Source organism: Ochlerotatus camptorhynchus, unplaced genomic scaffold (genome assembly GCF_037179485.1).
Source record: "Ochlerotatus camptorhynchus isolate MF236.1 unplaced genomic scaffold, CSIRO-AGI_Acam_v1.1 ptg000112l, whole genome shotgun sequence".
Lineage (NCBI taxonomy): Eukaryota > Metazoa > Arthropoda > Insecta > Diptera > Culicidae > Ochlerotatus > Ochlerotatus camptorhynchus.
In genome coordinates this window covers 765,894-789,741 of record NW_027040602.1, presented here as the reverse complement: position 1 = coordinate 789,741, position 23,848 = coordinate 765,894, and the positions used below count along the sequence as shown (strand labels likewise).

At 40.0% G+C, this 23,848-nt stretch overlaps 1 protein-coding gene across 1 annotated transcript in view; it reads right to left on the bottom strand.

Moving 5' to 3' along the window:
- Atat (alpha-tubulin acetylase) overlaps positions 1–23,848 on the bottom strand; it is a 59,046-nt gene that overhangs the window by 6,468 nt on the left and 28,730 nt on the right. The window contains exons 3-6 of the mRNA XM_065219874.1: positions 11,581–11,730; positions 11,064–11,308; positions 5,778–5,889; positions 5,362–5,518 (exon numbers count right to left, since the gene is read on the bottom strand). Coding sequence (XP_065075946.1) covers positions 5,362–5,518; positions 5,778–5,889; positions 11,064–11,308; positions 11,581–11,730 — 664 coding nt within the window. The remainder of the gene's footprint in view (positions 1–5,361; positions 5,519–5,777; positions 5,890–11,063; positions 11,309–11,580; positions 11,731–23,848) is intronic.

Genomic DNA, 23,848 nt, shown 5'->3' with positions numbered 1-23,848 from the left:
AATTACAAATTATTGCATGGAGAATAATAAACGAACTTGTCATCATCATTAACATCAAAATCACTGTAAATGATTTCTAATGGTTTTAAAACAGAAAGCAGCATATGCTAAACTTCCCCTACAGGCCAGGTGAGGAAGGATGCAAACGAAGAACACTTTCCCTGATGGATGTTCTACTTGAACATGACGTGGCTAATGATCCTTCCATTTGATGCAACCATTGCTGTAAAGTGATGGTCCTTTGCACCAACACTCAGGATTGCTCAGAATGCTTGAATGAATGAGTGATTGCTGTACATTGGATGTATCCATTTCCTTGTGTGAACGTATCAATTTAATGCGCGATGAGCCTTTTTTTTTTGTAAATCGAAAATCAATTCTATGTAAGTACCTATTTACGTGCCAAGCCTGTGTCGTCGTCGTCGTCGTCATCATTAGCACGTCAGTGATGACCTTGTGTGCTGGTGAATTTTTAAAGTAGACTTGCAAGCAGCAAACCACTTAAATGAAGCGAAATCATGCGATTCTGCTGTGAATATAACAACGGAACAAAGCATGCGGCAAATGTGACACAATTTCGCCGCAAATTTTAAAATTAACACTGACCGGCCACGACACGATTGGCCTACTATGACTGGCAGGAAGAGGCTGACACGATAGGGCTAAGAAATATGCATTCATAAAGCCACGGAAAAAGGATTGGCTGGCATTGACTCGAATGGAAGCCAAACAGGGCAAGGTGTGTGGGCTAGTTTTTTATAGGACAAAATGCAGGTCATTGTCCAGCAATGCAGAGAAAAAAAGGTCCTGCCATGCGTCGCTTTTCAAGTGGGTTAGCTTTGCTAGGGAAAGTGGAAACTATCAGTTTCACTTTCTATTTCATTGGTCAATGTAGAAATTGTTTAGGGACGCGCTTGCACTGGTGAACGGTTAAGGGCCACCCACATTAGATCCGTTTGCGTTGTGTTGACTCGTCAGATTTTACTTTACAAGGCCTACCTAAGGGTGGGTCAAGTTTGTATGAAAGAGCAATGGGGAACAGGTAGTTGTAAAGTTGACCCACCCTAATGTACAGTAAATGCCATATAGTCAGATAATTCTGGAATAAGCTCTTGATTACCCAGCGGATCTTGGTTTTCTAATCAATTTTGACGAATACACAAATTTAAAAAGCGATTAATGTATGGAAATATATAGAAATGTAAAATACACCTGTCGTTCATACGGACTCTAGTAGTACGTATTTATGGAACTCCAAACTTAACAGAAGATCTCTGCTTAACAACTTTTCCGAATATGGCAACTTTCTCGAGACGATCAGGATTTCGAGTAGATACAACATGTTTAGCTAGTTCACAGTGGTTTATGACTACAACTATTTCATTGAACAATTCAAAGAAGTATGTAGTATATATATGATGCACATAAATAGAGCGACAGATTTTAGATACCTAGAAATATTATAGATTTTTTTTACTTTATTTTTAAGATTTTTAGCCAGTACATCTCGTCCATGAAAGATGGGGCCTCAGAAGGAGGACCCCCAACAGAGTAGTTTTTTATAGTGTTTACTTCAACCGAAAATTGGTTCCTGGCTCGATCGTACATTTACACGACATATTAAAGACACAGCATTAAAATCTGAATAAGACAGAGCTCCACACCGGGGGAACCGGGAGGGCCCCCACCAGGCCGAGATGTCTCAACAGCCGAATGGAATTAAAAAAAGACTAAACTTTAAAGTACAATGCAGCATCCTTTAAAAAAGCGCATTACTGCTGCCAGTGTGGAGGAATCATCACCCAGAAGGTCGCGCATGGAATTCTCGCAGGTTCTGATACTGAGGGCATACGGCTGGAGTTCTACAACCTACGCAAGTCCTGTGGAACGGCGTGCGAGATCTTGGTGTGACTGGTCCTCAAACGCGACGCTATCTTCTGATCCCGCTGGTTCAACTGTTCTGTCCATTTCCTCGTCGTCCCTTTGATCCGTCTGATGAAGAGGGAGCGGTTGCGTCCCAAGCTTCCCGTACTTTGCTCACGATCCAGCGCTTGACATCGTGTAACGGTACTTCGTTTGTATAGCGAGGGGCAGATGGTCCTGCCTTAGCCAGAAAGTCAGCTTCAGAGCTGGCTGGTATTCCGCAGTGCCCCCCCCTATTTCAGTTACAGTCCTTTTCATGACCACCATGACCATGAATTGTCTCCGGCTTTGAACCTGTCCTTAATCCGGTTTTTGATTTTCGGTAATGGTGTTTACCAGCATTTGTCTCCTTGCAAGTAGATCCTGACCACTGGAGGGAGATCTTCGTTGGCAGCCGTGCGGAGGAGATGATCCCTTGATTTCCGGATGTCTTCGAGATGAAAGCAGCGGCTTTGGTTGCGATAGCTGCGGTTATACGGAAGCGGAAAGGCAGGATGCCTGCGTCGATGCATGCAGCGTCAGCGGGCGTGGATGGCAGTAGGCCAGAGACAATCCGGACGTAGATGTTGTAGACTGGTGCTAACAACGTAGCTAAAAGCTTATCCGTTGCTATGCAGGTCATCTCCAACCCGCATAGAAGGCGACTGTTGATAATTGCACTCGCCACGTCGGGAAATGGTCCGGATGAGATTCACTCGGTTGCGGCAATTTTTCTCGACTGCATTGAACTGCTGTTCAAAGTTGAGGAATCGGTCAACGAGAACTCCCAGAACTCGGACTGTCTTCTTCAGCGGTATGGACTGGTCGTCGATTTTGATCGGTGGTCCGCTAATTCTGTGTCGAGAAGGGCAGACATGGCACCTGATTCTTTTAGAGGCTGATAATTCAAAGCCTACTGAGTTGGCTCACCTGGCAACGGCGGAGACTGCCGCTTGGACTCTCATCCTTGTACGTACTGGCGTGGGTCCGGTGGTGGCGATGAGGATGTCGTCGGCATAGACGAACACATATATGTTTTTCGGTAGTTGACGGAAGACTCCGTTCATCGCCACGAGAAACAGGGAAACGGCGATAACCGATCCGAAAATCCGGGATTTGCTGTTGCCGACTGCGACTCGGTATGAGCGGTTGGACAAGAAGTTCCGGATGAAGTGAACGATGGATTCGTTAAGACCCCAGTCGATTATTTGCTTAAGGATGAGGGTTGTCCCGTTCTGTTGAAGGCCTTCGATATGTCGAGCGATACTATCTCGGTGTGCAGGCCACTGTCGTAGACGTTCTTGAGAACTTCCCCTAGGGTTGCAAAGTAGGTAGACGTTCCGAAACCTTGTCGGAAAGCGTGCTGTCGGTGATCAAAGAAATTTTCAGCTTCGAGGTGTTGCTTCAGTCTTCGATCGACCATACGCTTTAGGACTTTTGCCATACCACATGTTAGCGCTAATGGACGGAATTTGCTGACTTCACGGGTGGCTACCCTGGCTTTCGGGATGGGAACTACCAAGCTTTCCTTCCATACTGCTGGGTACCCGTTAGTGAGCCAGAGCTTGTTGAAGAGGTCTAGCATCCGTAGCTGTCCTGGTACCGGTAGCCTCTTGAGTAGAGGATATCCGATTTCGTCGGGTCCCGCCGACTTCCCATTGCTGTAGCGAAGGGCATGCTGCAGTTCATGCCAAGAGAAAGCTTGGTTTATACCGGTACTGGCGGTGTCGGGGGGTACTAAGAAGTCTGCGATGGATGCGGTCGATGACTTGGTTTTCTGCTTGAACTTGTTGTCATACTTGTCACTTGGTTGCGAGCTCGGCGAAGTAGGTACCAAGTTCATCAGCTACCGTTTCCGGATCGGAAACCGTGGAACCATTAACCTGGACGTAAAGTGGTGTCGTGCGTCGTTTGCGACTAAGGGTGTTGATTCGCTGCGTTCATCCCTTCCAGGAAATCCATTCAGCGGGATCGCTTTTTTCCCCGGTACGCTGCTGGTCTTGTGGATGGTGGCCGTTACTGCCTCGTATATGGCGTCCGAGAGGTCCTCGATATTGTTCGGGTTCCGCTGTAGTAGTAGAGTCTCCACAGTGGCGCCGTAGCTTTCCCAGTCCGCTTGTTCACCGCCATCGCGGCCTCCGTGTTACCACCGAGACGAAGGTCGCCGAGAGTTGAATTTGTATGGGGTAGTGGTCACTGCCGTACAGGTCAGTTCCACTGCGTTTTACCAGCGATATGGCGACTGGCAGCTGTTACGTCGAAACATTATAGATTGACATTTCAAGAAATACTCAAAATATGGTAGCAATTTTTATTGCAAGTTTCTAATTTTCCTTTTCTAGAAGAGATCAAAAAATAAATAAAATAAAGCAGCAGATAAAATTTAAATAAATTATTTTTATCAGACACCTCTCAATTGCATTTGGAATATATCCGGAGCATTTTTTTTTCTATAACAAAATACTGTTGAAAAAATAACATAACCATATTTTGATCATATCCTTAATACATAAAAAAGAGGTGCCATTTAAAGAAAAACCAAAATCCCAATCTTCCCCTAACAACAAATTCTCGAGCAAATCGCCAAATCGACGTACGAATTTTTGCTTAAAATGTGGACTTTTCAGTTTCGACCCTAATTTAATTGCTGCTTAGGTTAATACCCAATAATTGTAATTTAGTGAAACTAATATCGTAAGACTTGATTTTTATGGATGTTGACTGTACGTATCAAAATCCAAGTAGCTGTAGAAATTTTGGACACACTTGAATGTGCACAAAATAATGTTTTTTTGCCTCATAAATACCTTGGTTAGGTTTATTTTTTGCTTGCACATAATTTCCCAAGTTTGCTCCTGTTATTTAATCAATCCAGATAAAATTCAATTTACCCTTGCTGCAATCACATCAACCAACCTCAACGAAAGAAACCAAACTATCAACCCATATCTCGGCAAGAAAACATCGCCAAGGATTCTTGCTGTTCCCATTTTAATTTATTACTCCATTTAATAACCCACAACCTACCGAAGAAGTTAAGTGAGGTGTTCCACAATCCAGCATGGGGTGGTTGGTTAAAGTTAAATGGCGTGCAAGGTTTTCGTTTTTAGAAGGCGTCAAGATTTGCATTTTAATAGCTTTCGGTGTGGTGGCCAATGTTCTGCCAGCTGTTATCACACTCAGTTCCAACTTTCGTTCAACTATTCCAAAAACTATAAAAAGATATAAGTTAAATCCTCTTTTTTTTTGTTCTCCCTTAAAGCCACGAACAGGAGCATATAGCGGAAGTTAGCTTGCCGAGTGAAAATAGTTAAGCTTTCCGTGAATGGAATATCAATGGGAAAAATGGTTAAGCGTTTAGAGCTTGTTCATGGGTTAAAGCGTGCAAGGATGTTTATAATTGTCATCAAATTTAGTAGTTGATAAACGTTAGAAGGCGGTTTGTTCTGTTTTAGTTACCTGTGCCATACTGCAGGACGGTCGTTTTGCCGCATAGCGACCCACCGGGGGTTGCTGAACGACTGGCGGGGATACGATCGGTTGACGCGTTTGCGAACTGGACCTCCTCTGGTCCCCGACGCTGGTGAATGTGGGCCCGAAGAGGTTCGTGTTAGGACTGTTGTTGGTGCGAGGGGGTTGATTGTTTGTTGATTGATTGAAGTGAGGGGTTAGAAATAAGAAGGTAAAGCATTGTGAAAGATTAGCTACACAAATTGCCGGTTACTGGCTGAGATTATTGTGATTAAATAGAAAAACGCGCCCCATAAACTCTCCTTATAGTTTTCCGTTGAAACGTAAAGCACCACAAAGTGTTAATTTCTTGGCGTGATTTTCATATTTTATATTTGTTTTCGGTAAAACTGCGATGGACTTACCTAGCAGTGATGTGCATACGGCGACCGTCGATGTCCGAAGCATGCTCCTTGTTGGTGAAGAAACCCTCGTATACGACGAAATTGTTCATTTGTGGTATCTTCTTGTAGAGTCCTGGAAAATGGAAAAGTTGGAAAACGGAAAAAGAAAGAAAACCTTTAGTGTAAAATTTACAATAGTTCGCTTGCTGGCATTCTCTGCTGGACGTAGTTGTGGATAATAAATTACTTCCATGGGGTATTTAGTCAGAGTGTGCCTTGCGTGACGAGCATGAAGCGAACGTGTTTGTTCAGTTGGCCATATGTACGTGTCTGTGGCATGGAAACACGCCTCCTGCGATCTAATGAATTTCTTCCGGCCAGTGCGGAAAAGTGAAACAAATATTTGCCTTGATAAAACGGCGATTGCCATCCCGTTTAGATGGACGAGGATTGCTCCTGTTCCTGTGGCTTGCAGGATCATTTGCCAGTCAGGTTGCATGGTGTTTGCAGCGAAATTCTCTGTGTGAAAATTAGCGGTAATTACATTGACAAGGAATGCACCCGTGGTGTTCAATTACCAAATGCTTTAACAGTCTTAGTCAAAAGTAAGGTAACTTAACTGGGTGGTTTCAGGGACGAACCAGTGCAAGGTAAGTCTATTTAATAAAGAAAAATGAAAAGAAAAAAATACTGAGTGGTGTCCGATTTCGATTCGATTAATCAATTAACAAGATTATCAATTCCGAAAATGTTATATTTTGAAATCAAAAGTCTTCTTCTTTTTGCTTTATTTAGTCCTTCAGGGACTTTGCTTTTCTTCTTCATGGAATATTTAATCCCTTGTCAAGCAAAATGTTAAGAAAATAATTTATTAAAGTACTTCAAAACACAATTTAAAAAAATCAAAATATGTTAAAATGCAATTAACTGTATTTTCTTAAACTTAATAATGCCAGATTTATCTTCAGTAACACAATACATTTTAAAAGCAGGCTTCCAACCGCTAAATATCACTAAATAAAGTATAAAACAAATCTGAAACTTAAATTGTTTTTCCTATTTTCTGGAAGATGAATATTTTTTACAGATTTTATGGTTAGCAATTTTTTTAAAAACCTGAACCAAACTTGGAGAAATTTTCAGGAGTCTTTTAAAAAGATAAATATTCAAGATATCGAACATTGAACATTTTCCAAGACTCCAGATTTGAAGAAAATATTAGCTTCATGACTGAATTTGATGAGAATATTTTCATGGAACTTTAGCGATAATTTGAAAAGAATTTGGAGGACAATTCCAAAATTGTGAGGAAAATTTCAAGTGAAATCTAAGGACTGGGTTCAAGGTAGTTCTGAGGAACTTCAAATTTCAGGTAAACCTAAAGTGAATTCCTAGGTAGTTCTGAAAAGATTTTTTTGGGAATTCTGAATATCATTCAAAGGAAATTTTGCAAAGAAATCCGGAGAAAATTTTGCAAGAGAATTCTCATGATAATTTCACCATAATTCTGAGAAGAGTTCCAATGAAGTTCTGGAAACATACGAAGGCAATTATATGCATAATTCCATGACACTTTTCCGGGAATACTTAGGAGGAATACAATTAAATGTGAGAAGAATTCCATCAGAACTTTGGAGGCCAGTTCCAAAAGAGTTCTAACTAGAATTCTAAACTAATTTTGAAGAGAATTTGCGGGATTTATGTGGAAAATTGCAAGTTAATAAAGAGAGAATTCCAATATTGTGAGTAGAATTCCAAGGCAAGGAGAAGAATTTAAAGGAAATTCTGGAAATATTTCAATGAAAATTCTGAGGATCATTCCAATGGCATTCTGAGGAGAGTATGAATAGAATAACGAGATAAATTGCAAGGGAATTGAATTTCGAGGAAAATCCTGATGAATGCTGACGTCTTTAGTGAAACTAGTCTATTAGTACAAGACTCTGAAGAAATCTGCACATTGTAACCGAAATACGTGTACCGTATGCGTGATAATGTTTGCACCATCGTACAAATAAGGTTCCCGTTTCACCTGTATCCAGGCATTGTATCCTTGGTTTTCTTTGCATGCACGTAACCTATAGCTCATACCGTAGTAGGCTGTGTATAAAATAAAATGATTTACTTAGTTTGACAGTTGCACCATGACGAAGTGGCAGTGTATTCGTGATTTTTGTCCCACGTGCAAATGTCGCAAAAAGACATTTCAATCGCCATGGGAGTGTCCCGGTGGACCGTCCAAAGGGTTTTAGACCGAGAAAAGAAAGGACAACTATCCGCGAAGGTGGCCACAGGTCGTCCGAGGTCAGCTCGGGTTCCTATCGCTGCTATCAAAAGGAAGATTCGGGTGAATCCAGTGCGTTCAATACGGAAAATGGCAAAGGAACACGGGATCAGTGATTTTACGACACGGAAGATCGTAAAGGAAGATTGCTGGGTGAAGTCGAGGGCACCGAAAAAAATTCACATGATTACCAACCGCATCCGGGAGCTACGAGTCGAACGATGCAAGAAAATCTTGAACTTCCTTAAGCGAAAAAATCTGGTAATCCTGTTCACCGACGAGAGCATGTTTACCGTCGATCCCGTATCAAATTCCAGAACCGACCGGTATATTAGTTCTCTTCCGGTAAAAGACGTGGCCGACGAGCACAAGAACGTGTATCTGATCAAGCATCCTGCTAGCGTTATGTAGAGATAAACTAACCTATGGCTAAAAATCTCTTAAATAAAGAAAAAAAATGCTAGCGTTATGGTGTTTGGATTGGTGGCTTCCGATGGCAAAAAAATGGACTCGGTGTTCATTCCAGAAGGCGACCAGGTCAACACGGAGGTCTACATCGGGATTTTAAGTAACTATGTTCTTCCGTGGATCAAAGAACAGTACGGTCCGAAGCCAAATGTTGTATTTCAACAACCTTGTTTCCAAAGTCCTTTTCGGTTGACCAATGTATATACAGTCATCTCAGTATTATGGGCCAGCTAGTCACTATTATGGGTCAGTCAGTTCTGCGTGTTAATCAAATGGAAGTGGCCCCTAATTGTGAATGACCCATAATACTGGGGTGACTGTATTATTGCTACTGAATACTAAATCTAGGCCAAAACTTCTAAACTTTGAATTCAAAGGTTTGGTCATGTTTTTGTAGTAATTCACCGGTACCAGTTACTGGTGTAAGAGTTGTCAAAGTACGCCTAAAAGGTTCCTTGTTCTTTTATCGATTACTACCTGAATTGAAATCTCGATACCCATTAAGTCTAGTGGTTTCGAAAATATGAGCTGTTTTCTTTGATTTGCCTGTACTCGGAAAAAAATCCGTTCCCGAAAACGGGAACGGACCGTGAACTAAAAATCACGGCCAACTATCCAGAACAAAATTTTCTCAAATATACACCGTGAACTATGGTTCACGGTTGTGGTTCACGAATATGGGAACTCTTTTTTTCCCGTGATCGTTGAATACTTGCTGATCTTTAGTACCTATTGATTAGTATATAAGTCTTAGATGAACGATAGATTCTTCAGTGGTGTTGAGTACTTGGTACTGATGAAGTCTGCAAATAGTAGACGAAATACGCGTATCTTTCAAAAGATAAGCAATTATAACGGAATTAAAAGGAAATAATCAACACACTTAAAAGTGTATTTAAATGCCTGGAAAATTTACTTTGAAGTCCTGGAAAAACTTGGACAACCCAAGGCATTCTATTTAAAGCACAATTAGTAGACACCCTGGTCTACTAAACGATGCCTGCATTAAGAAAAAAACATCTCTCTAAAATTCAAACGGAACTAGCGAGTGTGAAGACCTTACCTACTTTAGCAACTTTGCATAGTAGTTTTCCTAATAAAATATCAAATCTAGAAATTAATTTGAAAAGACTCATTTCTTTACCTTTTTTAATTTTAGTTTTCTAAAACCTTCTATTTAGAAGTATGCCTTGATTCTTTGTTTTTTGTGTGGTTTATGACGCTTCTTATGCGCGACTCTAAAGTTAGTTTTCATTGAACGCCTTCCACAGTTATTTATTGTTAGAGATGAACTAGCCTAAGGCTAAAAATCTCTTAAATAAAGCTTTAAAAAAAGGGTTTTTTATAAAGAGCTTTTCATGCCTTGTGAATTTGAATTTGTTCCAAGGGAAAATTCAATAATTACGTAAGCAGTTTTTTAGGATTTTTTATAAGATTGGGACGAATGGGCCATCAGGCTAAAATTTTGATGATTATCACAGCTAAAAGAATATTTATCAAACTCCAACATCTCTAAAATGATTCTCATATTCAAAAAGTCGCAACATGTTGACAAAAGTTGGCAAGTCTCTGACAGTTAAATAATCTACGTTTTTTTTTTCTAAATGTATGAGTATTTATCTGATCTCTTAGACCCAGAATCATTGCGAAAACGTTTCAAGTATCAGAATCTTGAAGTTTCTTCATCTCTAGAATTTTATTCGACATCCAAAAAAAAACGAGTCTGAGATGTCGCGATTATGTCTACACACTTAGAAGTTACTACCGACTTCGGTATTTTTTACCAAACTTTCAACAGCCGAACGTTCAGTAAAACTTTGACCCTCAATTCAAAAGCTGTTTCACTAAATTTTAATTTTGTAAACACTGTCAGCCTTGTTTAAATAATCGCCATTGTGGTGAAGTTTCCCTTGTTTTCAAGCCTTAAAATTAATCCCTGAGTTTTACCGAACGGTTCAGCTGTTGAAAGTTCGGATAAAAGTACCGAAGTTGGTAATAATTTCTAACTGTGTACACACTTAAACTAGCTGCAAAATATCTGTTTGTTAGCTGAGTCTCGGCAATTGTATTACTGAATCTTAGCAAAATAAATTGCAGAACTACTTAGTTATTGGAATCTCGACGAAAAAAATTAAGCGTGTAAGCTCTAGCATGTTGAAACATGCTTAGAATTAGATTCTAAGCATGTTTCAACATGCTAGAGCTTACACGCTTAAATTTTTTCGTGTAGGGTGATTCGAAATCGATAAAAATTTAAAAGTTCTAGATGATGCTATTTTCTGTAAGTATCATGATGGTTTTTAGTCACTAAAGTTCTTTCCGGGATCTTGAAAAAAACAAATGTATGTTTCTTATCTTAAAATGTTCCCCTAAACCTTATGTAGACACTTTCATAATCCTAATTTATTTTAGGTCCATGATATCTTTAACCAACCCAACACATCTTCCATCACTAGGGTCTAGAAAGCTATAGTTAACCCCTGCTTGGAAAATCATCTTCCCCCTGCTGAAGACGTTCGACAACCCTATCTAACATCATTTTCATCATTACTCACCATAATGCTTCTGCAGGAATCCGAGCAGCTTCTCCGACGGCCGGTCGATGGCCATCTCCTCCGGATGGATGTGTTCCTCGCTGAGCATATGTTCAAAAAGCTCCCGGCCCAGTCCGCCACGTTGTCGCGATTCATGCACGTAAAAGTCCAGTACGCACGGCGCCGTCACGTTAATCGTCTCGCCGTTCTGGTCAAACACGTACAAGGATTTGCGACCGACTTTCAAAATACCGACGACCAGTCCACTGTAATGATGGTTCACCAGAAAAGAAATAGAAAGGGAAACAAAGGATATTGTAGAATCTGTTCCTTCTTTGTCCTAAAGCATTTGCTTTCGTGCAGCATGAAAGCGAAATGAGGACGCGGCACGCAACGGTTTCCATTTCTTTTAACGTGAGGAAAATTGAGCTAGTTTTCCCTTTGCCATTCGGTCATTAGTTTTAATAATTTTACTGAAGTCCTGACCTGGCCGATAAGGGAACCCGCTCAAAAGCAACGCACATTTTTTCATACTTACTGTTTCTGATTCGATTCAAACATCAGATAGATGTGGTGGTCGGAATTGCGAAGCTTCTGTGAGTTGGTCACTGGATTCGATAGTCCCTGTGCTTGTGCAGACAACTGGCCGACAAAGTTGATGATTTCGGAGATTTGTGCTGTGGCATCGCTGCAAATGAATGAAAAAAAAAAACAATAATAATTAGGGATAATTTGATGCTTTATCTACGAAATCTAATTCATCAACAATAGACAATTAAGTCCCATTTGCTTCGGAAATATCGTTCATATTTGGCCGCAAAACCGCAACCGCCCACAACGACCTATCGCATTGTTTTCGATCGATTCGGTTGACTCCAAAAACAACTGGCTCCTAACGTGGGAACCAGTTATAAGTGGACTACGCGATACCATATTTGGGGTCACCGCGTATCGGTCGTAAATTAAAATTGTACGACCAAATCCGGAATCGGCAAGCGGGTGTACGTTTCCGTACTCTAGCATAAATTGATTGAGGGATCGGACGTTGTGATATCGGATCAGAATATACTGCATTCATCCGATAATGACGTGGCGTCGATGCATTAATGAGCCATTAACGAAATACAACTCTCAAGTAGAGTTGAGACGAGATGAGATAAGTTGACGCGTACGATAGATCTGCCATTTTTGCTAATGAACGAGGTGATTACAGTGCAGATTGTTATAATTCAAACTATCCGCCGATAACCGGTATCGGAGATGCCAACAGTGATAGCCGTGCACGCTTTTCACCACTTTTGGGTTTTTTTATTGCTATTATAGTGGAAAATGAATCGAATTATTTGCGGAGTCAGCAGAGTTGTACCATTTGTTGTTGTATCGGTTACGCTGACTCCGGTTCAAATTGAATTGAACGCGGAATTAATTAACTTTGAAATGAGATAAATAGGAACGAGGGGAAGTCCCACAGCTGGATTTCTATTTGGGGGTATTTTCTCAGTCGTTCCGCCATTTAGAAATGCTCATGAACGATTTTTTTTTTAGATTGTTTTGAAAACGTTTCGATGAAAGCCATTGGAAGATTTGTTTTGTTCCAATTGGGTCGTTATTGATAAACTTTTTTACTGGGTTGTCTTCTGACATTCTTACGACGTGCCCAGCCCACCGTAGTTGCCCGATTTTTGCGGTGTGGAGGGGTGGTTCTCGTAGCAGCTGCTAGAGATGAACTAGCCTAAGGCTAAAAATCTCTTTAATAAAGTAAAAAAAAAATCGTAGCAGCTGGCGTAATTCACGGTTAATTCAGCTCCTCCACGTTCTGTTTTCCACCTACAATCCACAGTAAATGGTACGCAACAGCTTTCTATTCCTGTTTCAACTGGTGGAAACTACTAACATTTGACAATATTACAGATGTTTTTGAGCCACAACAAATGTAAAACGAGAATTTGACAGCAATATTAATGTCAACAAACCGCCATTTTGATCCAAACAAAATTGAACTGTAGCTTTGATCGTGCTAAACGTGTTTTTATAAAATTAAAACCAAATGAAAGAACCAATTTTTTCTTAAATGAGCAAAATTTCAGCTCATTTGCTTCATTGTTCTTATAAGTATAGCAGTTTGAAAAAAGGTTCTCAAATAAGAAGAGATGTACTAAAACTCCTCTAGATGCCGGCAGACCCAATCGATCAAACCCAAAATTGTACAGATAAACCTTAAATATTTGTTCAATCAGTAGTCAACATTTCAGGAATTAAGAGATGAACTAGCCTAAGGCTAAAAATCTCTAAAATAAAGATTTAAAAAAAAATCCAGGAATTTTGATATCGGCTCAGAAAAAAAAATACCCCTCTTTGAGAATGTTTGAAGGGAATCTGAATTTGGGTGGAAAGGGGGGTAATTGCATTTGTAAACAATAGCTTTAGCCGTCAATTTCTCGCGAATAATAACTCACTCATGAACAATAATGACACCAACAGATAGATGAATGTTTCCTCTACCAGCTAGCATTAATTTAAAGGGGCGAGCTTTTAGTTGCGAGAAATCGACGGCTAAAGCCATTGTTTACAAAAGCAACTACGCCCCTTTGAAATGTTGGCACTGAAACTTTTTCATACAATATTTTTGATTTATTTTATTAAAAATAAAATTGTTTTTACTATACCACGTGAACTTCATATTTCATTGTAGTAGGAGTTGATTGCATGCTTGGTGTGCTCGGCCTTATAAAGGGTTAAGACTGTCAATTCTTGAAATTTGGTATGTGCACGGTTGTGCTAGAAGTTCTCAAATGATTGATTTATTTATTGCTCACATAAAGGGTGTTGCTTCCAGTCCCTGCGCTTTGGTCAGAGAGCGTATAGGGCGTCGTTGTGTCAAATTGGTCGTGGCACATTTCGAGTATGAGAGAGTGATTGCAGTTTGCTCAAAAGTACCTGAGTAAAATGCAAGTATTTTCGATGATTACCCGTAGTTGTTACAGTGAAGATATACACCCATATTCTCGTTTATTTCTGGACGTGTTTGCCATACAGAAACATTTTTATTTGATTTTGTGTGGTGGATGGGTTTCGGGCGTGGACGGGCATATGGGTGATAATATTAAGTTTACGTTAGGATAACGTTGAAACATTGAGAAATGTAACGCTTCAGTTTGAGAAGCACTTCACTTCGCAACCGATGAACCATTCTGACGGCCCACATTACCGTGCTGGCGCCGTATGTTGGCAGGGTCCAATATTGGACAGTTTGATGTTTATAAAGTACCATCAGTTAAAATTGTAATTTTGAGCTTTATCTCTATACATTCTTAGGAGTTTCTTAGTAGATTATCATTGTGGTGCACGCTGATTCAAAGAGTGAATTGTATTAACATTGAGCTGTCCATAGTTGGGCGTTGTTAAACTTGTGGTACTTGCACAACATTTCATGTGAGTACCAAAGTAACCATATAATCACAAAATAACTTTAAATGTAGGTTCAGAGTGAGAAAATGTCACTGAGATATGGTTAGTTGGGTATTCAGATGAAACTATTGCTTTAAAAAACTAATCCTTGTTGTATCTCTTTTTCGTTTGCATGTAACACTATTTGATATTACTAACCACACCGAACGTTCTTTCCGGGTGGTGAGCGAATCTGAAGAAGAAGAAGAAGAAGATGACTATACATGATGAGTGGTACCATGACCCCCTTCTCGGAACGAGTGTATTGTTAATGGACCTGATCTACGATTCAAAGTTGGATTCTGTGATTATTAATATCACATATAAGGTAAAATAGGCAGCATCATCTTTATCAAAATGTAAGTATTATTGACAATAACCATAACTAGATGATATTCAAATTTATACGATAGGTACCTGGATCAACGTTTTTTAAACATGCGCATTCAATCGTAACGGCAGCTAATTCTGCATTTTTAGCCTACCCAACCCTCTTCCTTTCTACAATCCCTGAGCAGCTGGTTGACCATAAGTGTACCTTGCAGAACTTTTTTAACCCCCATGGGTAAAGATGCTGTGTTGCTCACTCCTCTTCCCTTCCCAGGTGTATTATGGATGGTGTGAATATTCACATCGGTGACATGGCTCCTGACCCCCTTGTACATCATAAAATGAAAATGAAAATTAGATTAGAACTGCAAATCTCAATTCTGGGGTGAAGTTGATCATGCAAGTTTTAATGAAAAGCAATATGCAAAAAACTGCATATTTTATCGCGAAGTAGTTAAAAATATGCCTAATATTGACGAAGGCTGAAAATCTCTTTAATAAAGTAATAAAAAAATATACATGCCTAATAAAGGTAGACAATTAGTATAAGTTTTTCACATAACATCATTTTTATAATACGTTCATTTGATCGAAATCTGATTTCAATTTCGAATTCAAAGACTCACAATAAAATAAAATAAGTAATTTTGCCAAACACAGCACCACAGTGAATGCTGATTTCGAGGAACAATTAAAATTTGCATATTTTATTACTTCCGCAAACTTCTACATTTGTCAGGGAAAACGTTTCAAAAATACTATTTAACACTATTTAATGAAATATTGAAATAAATTATTTCATTACAATATCGTGAAAAAGGATTGTTGAGAATCGAAAATTGAAACGTAGAAGGTACGGTACACCCCATTTCCCCGATTACAGCAGAAACTGATGGGTCGTGGTAACTCAATATGATCACCAGTTATCATTTCTGGATCAACAATAGAAAAGGGCCCATCAGCATTTGTAAACAAACCGTTCCAAAGCCCATTCTTCACAAATCGAAGGCCGCCCACACAAACCAACACCATCATCATGTAGGTAGAAGTGTAGAAGTTTCCCCTATCCGATGGTGGTGTTGGTTTGCGTGGGTGGCCTTCGCTTTGTGAGTAAAGGGCTGTAGAACGGTTTACTTACAAATACTGATGGGCCCTTTTCTATTGTTGATCAAGATTTGTTTACCCTTCTTACAAAGATGTGTATACTTATCGCTTGGAAAACCGACTTTCGATCCGAGGCCCGACTAAGCTCGACGAGATTGGATAATGTATGTGTGTGCATGCAATGGTGGAAAGTTCATTTGAAAAAAAGTTCTTTCGCAGTTCTTCAGATAATCATTTCGCTGAAATGAGAATAAATGTTCCCGAACGAAATGTGTGAAACAGTTCAGCATACGATTCCGAAAGAGAATTCCGATATTGCTGTCTCAACCTATTTCACAAAAAATCGAGAAACGAGCTAGCTGAGGTTCTTGTCTCCTATGTCATTTTTCGTCACGGAGTAGAATTAAATTGTCTCGTTTTATTTCTGCCCTCTCCTGATGTTTTCTTTTTCTAGATTAGGTGTTATGGTTTATGCATGAAGAAATTTAGGTTGCATATATGTAGGAGCTACCCATGCGTTATAATTGGTGGAAGTATACATTTAGGATGCATTTAATACACATTTATACGAGTTTCGCTTTCTTTTTTTCTAACACGTGTTTCGCGGCAACCATTGAACTGAATTGTACGCAACAACCACCAAATGAACGCTTTTAAATATTTATAGAATCGGTCTACTAGTTCCGGAGATATGGACGGAACAACATCCGAAAAACACGGATTTAGGGAACTAAGTCGTATTTCCCGTCATCCACTGAACCCCCCAATAGGACACAACAACCACCAAATGAAAGCTACTAAGATCATATAGATTTTTTTTTAATCATTATTATAGAGATTTTTAGCCTAAGGCTAGTTCACCTCTAGATCATATAGAACGCTTTTGAATAGTTTTGGAACATGTCAATTTGTTCCGGAGATATGATCGGAATATGATGAGACTGATGAAACTAAAACGACTAAAATCCATCATGTGACATCTCAAATGAATTGAGAATTAAAAATCCAGTTCAACGGCAGTCATTTTAACTGCCCAGGACTACACTGGCTACATCTGGTCATGTTTTAAACCCCTGGAAAGTGGGTTAAAATCCATCATGCGATACCTTAAATCATATCATATAAAAATGGTGAAATGTTTATTAGTAAGAAGGGTCAGATTTCACCATAGCTGGATTAATTAAAGTTTTTTTTTTAGTTTTTTTTTTCCTATGTTAACGTCTACTTTTGATGTATCAAGTTTTGAATTAAAATAACACTGTATAAATGTGTAAAGGAGGCATCAAGTTGTAGAAATATTGAATTATAGAGAGTACGTTACATGGAAAAATGAAAGGACTGCAGAATCCATCTTTTTATGGCTTTTATGGTTTAATTGATTTTTAAATTCCCGACGTTTCGGCATAGAATTTCGGCCTTTATCAAGGGTTATAATGTCATGCGTTTCTTATGTTTTACTATATATACAGGGCTGTTACAATAAGCGTGGATTTCGCGGATTTAGCGATTTTTGTGGATTTGAACTTTCAGTTGATAAAATCGCGAAAACATTCAATGTTGTCGCGAAAATCGCGTTTATGGTCATTTGTATGTGTATAATGTATAACGGGTCGGGTGTTTTGGACAGGGAATTGGTTACTGACTTCACTTAAGCGCCAGGTAGACGTGTCTACCGTGAAGAAAGCAATTCTCAATTGGACCCGTCCCGGCTTAGAGATCTCATGGCGAGTTCAATCCGAACTCAGAAGGCGGTAAAGTGGTTTCCGAACTCCAAAAATTTAAACTTAATAAAAGGGGAAGAGCCTCATCATATCGGCAGAAGAGGTTTCCTATGTTCTTTTGCCTTTAGCTGACTACAGGAATACATACACGACACGCGAATATTCCAATTAGATACTTAAAACAAACTACTACGCTTCAGATCCCCTCAAAGTAACCTTAGGGTCGATAGCCTTGAAATAAATTGTTGTGTAGGTTTTATAGACTTTTGTTTAACTAATGTATGGTTAGTAGGGTTTTGAAAAATGGTGGGGTTTATTTCTGGTCTAACCTGTTTTTTTATTCCTGGGTGGATTGGCGGTTCGGTGATACGCTGGGTGACGCCAGTGGGTGGTGGTTTCCACTGGTTGCATACGTCATCGTTACACGTGGTCATGGCTTCGATGCAATTACACGCGATTCCCCCGTCCGTCCTGGGTGTATCAGATCGTCGAGCTTTATGTTTGGTGTTCGGTGTACAGAGATACACCACGTGTAGCTTGTAAGGTTGTCTAGGACAATAACCTGTACAAACTGTGTTTTTCACACACGTGGTTTCAGACTACCGCACTTCTCGCATTAGATATTAGTTTTCTGTAAAAGCTACTATTTAGTAATAAATATTTATCCTATCACCATTTTACTAACCAAGATTCTCAATAATGTCTACTGATTTCACAATATCTATTCTGGCAATAGCCGAACGCTGACTCATTTTTATTTCTTTCTGGGTATCCGTTCTACTCAGACTTCGACCTTGTTCACTTCAGTGCAGTTGATCTATTAATCATCCAATTGGTGAGTTCTCTTTTTACTCTATCCGTATTTCCGTTGGCATAAACTCCACCTACCGATTTTCAGTTGGAAACCCTCATCTGATATTCTATTTAGAGTAGATCCAGAGACTAAGAACGTGTTGATCAAGTGAACTTAGTATTGCAATAGGGTTCTGTATGTTTCTTTTTTATTTATGTCTTTAAATATATATTTGTAACTTTGTTACAAATGATATCAGCAGTGATGCCAACATTCCAGTTTAAACTGGATAAATCCAGTTTTTTGGCGCATCAAGTCAAACAGTTAAAGTTTGAAATATTCCAGTTTTTTTTACAATTCATTCAGTTTTCCATTATCAATAGCAAAATATTTAGAAGTAAGATTACCAGTACAGAATGATTAAGATGCCTACATTTTAAATTTTTTATCTGGAAATGCAGTATTTAATTTAAATGCAACAATGGAATTGAAATTTGCAAAATGTATGGTGATGCTACGATCAAGCTCGCTTCACTGCAACGGGACAGGCGAGATGTGTCACAGCAACAACACGCATTTTGCAGGTTTGGTATTATGACAGTGAACATAAGTTTATGTCAAAGTTAATCTAACTAATGTTGAGAACTTGTAACAAATCAGTAAGTTTCAGAACAATGGAACCATCTCAAATCTTGCCGTCAATATGAATGATGTATCTTTGTTGTTTTCTACCAATATTATTTTAAATTATTGGGGCTTCTCATGCCTTCGGCATCTTCTCTAGTGAATGTGAATTTATTTAAGGAAATTGAAGGAACATTTTAGCTTATTCGTATGCAGGGTGTCTACTCATTTAACTAAATCAAATTTCCTGAGTATTCCAGAACATTTTGGATAATTTTCATGTTTATAAGACAGCTGTTTTCTAATTGCGTTAAAATATGTTATTTCTGGTAAAACAACAACGTTATTTCCGCAAACGATTTCAAGACATGACAATCAGTTTTACATTCAAAACCTTTGAAAGTTGAAGTTTAAGATTTACTTAAAGATCTCATAAAATATCAAAGCCTCCAAGTTTCGAACTCCAAGTCCAAGAGCTAGAAACTTTTCAAAGTGCCAAAATCCCAGAATTAAACAAATAACCAATAGACGATGCTTGGGACTAGCAATCATCCTCAATGTGTAAAAACTGGTGATCTCAAACTAGGCAATACCAGCGCCGGCCGCGCCCGAACACAGGTCAAGAAAGGAATGGGTAGGTAGGAATGTGTTGACGTGACACTCGCTTTGATGGAAGCCGAGAAAACCTCTGCACTCCCACAAGGAATGACTGGGATGTTGGATAATAGAGTTGGGTTTGCAGCAGGGTTCGTTTTGGTAAACGAAAAGCTGAATTGATGTCCTAACGATCATATAACACGAAGGAGCTTGGGGTCGAACCCACGGTCTTCTGCTCAGTAAGCAAAAACGTTTGACACTAGGCAAACGAGCTCCGTTTTAATCATCGAGTTGCTGTTATTTCCATGCAGTCATAATAACAAATACAATTATTGACAAATATCTAACGTATGTCATATATTATCTAAACAAATTATTGTCCGTTCAGCCCAAATTATATCAGTAATGGTTTTTTTTACAATAGAGGCCCGGGATAGATCAATTCAGGATTGGGTCTAACCCATGATATTCTACTCAGTAAGCAAAAAGGGTTACTCTAAAGCCACCGTGCCATTCATATTACACCGACCAATTTATGATACGATTGACGATATATCAAGCCCGGGTAAAAATCAATTCAAATAAAATGACGCCCCCGAAAGCAGTTAACAATGTTTTTCAAAGCGGATGAAGCAATTTAACATCCTTCCCCAACAAGACTTAAATATCTGTATGAACCTTGGTCGAGCAAAAGTTATATTCTACCGAAAATAATGCTTTTGTATTCCACATTTTCCAACAGTTTGCCCGCACGTTCGAAAGCAATATCGTACCTCATTATGAATGAAGCTTCAAACTAAACCTTAATACAATTAAAGCGTAGCACATGGATCAAACACGACTGAAAAATATACAAAAAATAAAACTACGCAACGCCCTAATATAATCTACCGAGTGTCAAACCTGCATGTTCGATGGCGGCGATCACGACATCTCACACAACAGACCTTACAAACCGATCAAACGCGCCGGGAAGCAAACGAAAATCACGATACAAACCTCAACTGGAACACACTCACCAAATCAATACACGTATGTATCCCGACCACATAGGGGAAACGCTCCCCCAGCTGCGGCACGTCAGAACCGCTAGGCTCCTACAGTTGTATACGGGAGTCTCCATACACAACTACAGGAACCCAACGCCTTCAACGCACCACAACTATAGAAGCGTTTACCCTACTGTCCGGGAGCGTATTCCAGAAGCTTCCATGCATATTTTCCTCCAACCAAATTCAGGGCTGCACGGCAACTTGGCAGATCAAACCTTTTTTTTTTAATATCGCTCCATTTCCTCTCGGCACGCAAACCTTTTCCAGCACACACCACACCACCAATCTATCAGATCGGCTCTCCCAACACAGCACTGACAAATATTCACCTCATTTCGCTTGTTGTATAACGCCACCCTCACAAAGCGGCATCAAAACCTTTTTTTTTCGGTCGACTCCAGTCGCACAATCACATATGATAAACTTCTCATCCATATCACTTCATTTCTTCTGGTTGGCACGCTCATGACCGATCAGCCACAGACCAAGCTCAAACAAGAGCATTTTATTTCATTTCCTCTTCAAACCACTCCGTGCACAAAAAAAAAAACAATGCTTATCGCAATAACCCAACAATAGATCAGCGCGGTCGAGTCACACCGGCAACAAATGAAAGCAAGAGCACACCCACCCAAGCAACAGGGGGAAAACAGCTGCACAAATCTTTCCAAATCAAATCATCGCGTCCGGGACACAAACCCAACAAAATGCGAGCACCAAAAAAACTCCACGCCAGCACAAAGACAGGCCGGACTAAAAAAAAAAAATAAAATAAAACAATATAAAGGCACGCAGCGGAGCAATTTTTTTTTTTTTCTTTATTATAGAGATTTTTAGCCATAGGCTAGTTCATCTCTTAAGCGGAGCAAAAACAAAACCGCTGCGATCCTCTACGCAGCTCCGGTGTGGGAATCATGTGCACAGACTCACAGGAACAAAATCTAAGTCGCTCAGAACAGAGTGCTTAGGATGATTCTTGATCGTCCCTTTGACACAAAAATTTCAGATCTCCACCAAGAGGCAAATGTTCCAAAATTAGATTCCAAAATTGATGACATTAAGACTAGGTTTGTGCAGAAATGCAATACATCAAAAATGCTTTGATAAGCAATTTGTATATAGTAGGTTAGGTGTATATAGTAGTTGTAGGTTAGTTGTAGTTGTAAAAAGTAGTTATAAGTTGTCTCCTTTTTCCAATTCAAATCAAACCAATCCCACCAAGGTGGTCATACTTTAAAATAGGCCTGATAGGACTAGGAACTAATAATTATTAAAATCTCAAATGTACTAAAGTTGAAAAGACGCATCTGTGTCACTTGAAAATTTATACATGTAAACCACACAAAAACAAGCAACACCATTTAAAGTAAAAAAAAACACAACCGTTCTCAAATGATACTCAAAGCGCACTCCATTTGATTAATTTCAAGTTCGCAACGATTGTTTTGTCAGAAGACGACATGGATGACCATTCATCTCAGAATAATGATGATGTCATCCCTGGTTCGTCGTCTCAGTCTGTCAATGGGCAGGATGAGAAAAGCACCAGATTGCGGGCCTACCCGAATGACTCGACTGGCCCATGGGTTGTCTATTTTCAGCCCAAAAACAAACCCTTGAATGTTGTTCAGATATCTGATGATCTGACAAAGCGATTCTCTGCCGTGACCGAAATAACGAAGGTTAGGCACAACAAACTTCGTGTGACCGTCGCTAACCTGAAACAGGCCAATGAAATTGCTGTTTCCCAGTTTTTCACACTGGAATATAGGGTGTACATTCCAGCTTCTGATGTGGAGATCGAAGGCGTGGTCACTGAGGCGAGCCTGAACCCCGAGATACTGGAGAAGCAAGCAGATGGCCGATTCAAGAACCCCTTGCTTCCTCCGGTAAAGATACTGGCCGTTCATAGAATGAAGTCAGTATCGCTCAGCGAGGGTAAAAAGAGTTTTACCCCCACAGACTCGTTTCGGGTGACCTTTTCTGGATCTGCCCTTCCTCAATACATCGAGCTGGGAAAACTTCGTCTTCCTGTGCGGTTGTTTGTACCTCGGGTCATGAACTGCCGGAATTGTAAGCGGTTGGGACATACGGCCTCCCACTGCGGCAACAAGGCACGCTGCTCCACATGCGGGGAGAAGCATGAGGATGGCACCTGCGCAGCTACTGCACCAAAATGCGTGTACTGCAATGGAACTCCTCCTCATGCTCTCTCGTCGTGCCCGGCGTACAAACAGCTCGGGGACAAAATGAAACGCTCCCTTAAGGAACGTTCCAGGCGGTCTTTTGCAGAAATGCTTAAGACAGCCAAGCCATCGACCAACGAAACAAATCCCTTCGCTCTTTTGTCAGATGACGAGTCTGGCTCTGACTTGGCTGAGGAGGGAGTTTCTTTCAGTTTTCCGGAAGGTTCTGCCCGGAAACGAAAACGCATCCGTTCGCGGAAAGTTGCAGATCAAGAACCCCAAATCAGCTTGCCCAAATCAAGGAGTGGTGGAAAAAAGGAGACTTCTACTCCTCCTGGATTCCGCAGAACTGATTATACCCAGGATTTTCCACCTCTTCCGGGGACATCCAAAACCCCTGATGCCCCAATTTTAAGAACAGAAACCCCTTCTTCATCTGGGCTGTTCTCATTTGATGACATTGTGGACGGTATTCTCAAATACCTCAACATTTCTGATCCTCTGAAAAGCATTGTCCTCACATTGCTTCCGACTGTGAAATCCTTCTTGAAGCAATTGACTTCAAAATGGCCCCTTCTTGCAGCTATCATCTCCTTCGATGGATAATTTTCCAAACGAGGTCGGGGATTTGATCACTGTTCTACAGTGGAATTGTCGAAGTCTTATTCCGAAATTAGATTCGTTCAAGTATTTAGTCGCGCGAAACGTCTATGAATACGCTTTGGAGTACGGCGCGAAGAATGCGTAACCGGTCTACTAACAACGAAAGCGAGGAATGCTCGGATCAATGGATTCTTAAATTCGCGCGAAAAGTGTGTCCGGATTCCGTGCCGTCGCAGTTGATTCCTCGCGAAACCGCGAATTCGGTACACGAAATCAGTCAGCCTTTTTCAATGGTCGAACTTTCACTCGCTCTCCTTTCGTGTGGTAATTCTGCCCCGGGATCTGATAG